Here is a 1877-nt window from a genome sequence, read left to right on the forward strand (position 1 = left end):
CCAGTGATCAGGGGAGATGGGGGTCGCCTGTCCAAGCCTGACACCTCTGGTGGAGGTGTCAGCCCTGGGCAAGGGGCCGATCAGGCGATCGGACGGTGATGGGGGTCGACGCCTCTGGCCGAGGCATCAGGCCTGGGCAAGGGGCAGAACCAGCATTCGGAGGGGTCTGGGGGTCCCCTGCCCAGGCCTGATGCCTGGGCCAGAGGCATCAGGCCTGGGCTGGGGACAGAACCAGTGAAGGCGGGAAATGAGGGTCCCCTGCCCAGGCATGAAACCTTTGGCAGAGGCGTCAGGCCTGGGCAAGGGGCCGATCCTGCGATTGGAGGGCGATGGGGATCAACGCCTGAGGGCTCCCAGTATGTGAGAGGGGGCAGGCTGGGCTGAGGGATACTGCCCCCCACCACCACCACCCAGGGCACGAATTTCGTGCACCGGGCCCCTAGTATACTATAAGTCATTTGGTTGTCATCTGTATCCATGAAGTATATATATTCAAACTGGATAAATAACTGGGTTGAAAAAAAAAATAGGGAAACATCTTTACTTGGTGTTGTCTGATCTTAAGCATGTTACAGTATTTCAACACATGGCAAACGGCAAATAACTCTTCTCAGCTGCTTTGTTTAAAACCTTAATTAGCCTGGCCGGTGTTGCTCAGTGGTTGAGTATCAACCTATGAACCAGGAGGTCACGGTTAAATTCCCAGTCGGGCACATGCCCAGGTTTCGGGCTTGGTCCCCAGTAGGATGCATGTAGGAGGCAGCTGATCATGATTCTCTCTCATCATTTATGTTTCTATCTCTCTCTCTTTCTCTCTGAAATCAATAAAACTGTGTTTAAAAAATAAATAAATAAAATCTTATTATCTTGCATCCCCAGATAAGTATCATTTTGTAATGATTTTTTAAATACTGCCTTTGTTTCTCAATTTCTCATATGAAAAAACATGCACCTCACAAATGACAAAAGGCAGCATTAATTTCTAATTCATGAATCTAACACATTCCCCAGTACATGTTTCATCATTGTCCAAACGGTAGCTCACCGAGAACTCCTTTACCTTTCACTTTCTCAATATGCCTCTGTATTTCCCTCCCAAGCAAAGCTCCATAAAAAAAAAAAATCTGTATAAGCCAATTCCCTCAGCTCACTGTTTCAGCTGATTATCTGAGCCCCCCTAATATTGTGTCCTTTTTTATCTTATTTTTAAAATATTTTTTAATTGACTTCAGAGAGAGGAAGGGAGAAGGAGAGGTTTTGTTAGGGAGAAACGCTGATGAAAATGTTCTGGGATTAAATAGTGGTGATGGTTACACAAGTGAGAATATACTAACAATCACTAAATTATATGCTTTAAAACAGTAAATAAATGTTAGGGTGTGAAATATATCTCGATTTAAAAAAAAGAGAATTGGTGAGGTTTCAAAGGTCATTATGTTGAGGGCTATTCATAATGAAGTCAGTGGTTATGTCTTTTGCTACCTAGGTTTTATGTATTTCCTGCCTTGTCCCACTAATGAGCTGCAAAAGCTATGTTTTGCTTACTTCTAAGCCAGGCCAATGCAAATATCTATTTAAGGTAAACAAAAAGCACCAGAATAATGTATACACAATAATATCAAATTACTGAGTCATTTCTCACCATCATGTATTTTTTCTCCTCTTGGTCCTGGCACATTGAGATGGCATCTTGAGGTGGAATCATATTCCAAAGCCCATCACTCCCCAAGATGATATACTTGTGCTTCTGGGGATCAAGAGTGTGAACACTTGTGTCTGGTTCAGGTGACACTACAAATTCACCACTGAAGAAATCATAGCTCCACAAATCACCTGAGAGCAGAAGCAGCAAGAAGTATTATTTCCTAAATAGTATT

General features: G+C 43.5%; 1 protein-coding gene across 1 annotated transcript in view; it reads right to left on the minus strand.

Moving 5' to 3' along the window:
* The window catches only part of PPM1D (protein phosphatase, Mg2+/Mn2+ dependent 1D), a 49160-nt gene that overhangs the window by 1640 nt on the left and 45643 nt on the right, over positions 1-1877 (minus strand). Inside the window, exon 7 of the mRNA XM_015559054.1 lies at positions 1643-1833. Coding sequence (XP_015414540.1) covers positions 1643-1833 — 191 coding nt within the window. The remainder of the gene's footprint in view (positions 1-1642; positions 1834-1877) is intronic.

Source organism: Myotis davidii, unplaced genomic scaffold (genome assembly GCF_000327345.1).
Source record: "Myotis davidii unplaced genomic scaffold, ASM32734v1 scaffold993, whole genome shotgun sequence".
In the NCBI taxonomy this organism is placed as follows: Eukaryota; Metazoa; Chordata; class Mammalia; order Chiroptera; family Vespertilionidae; genus Myotis; species Myotis davidii.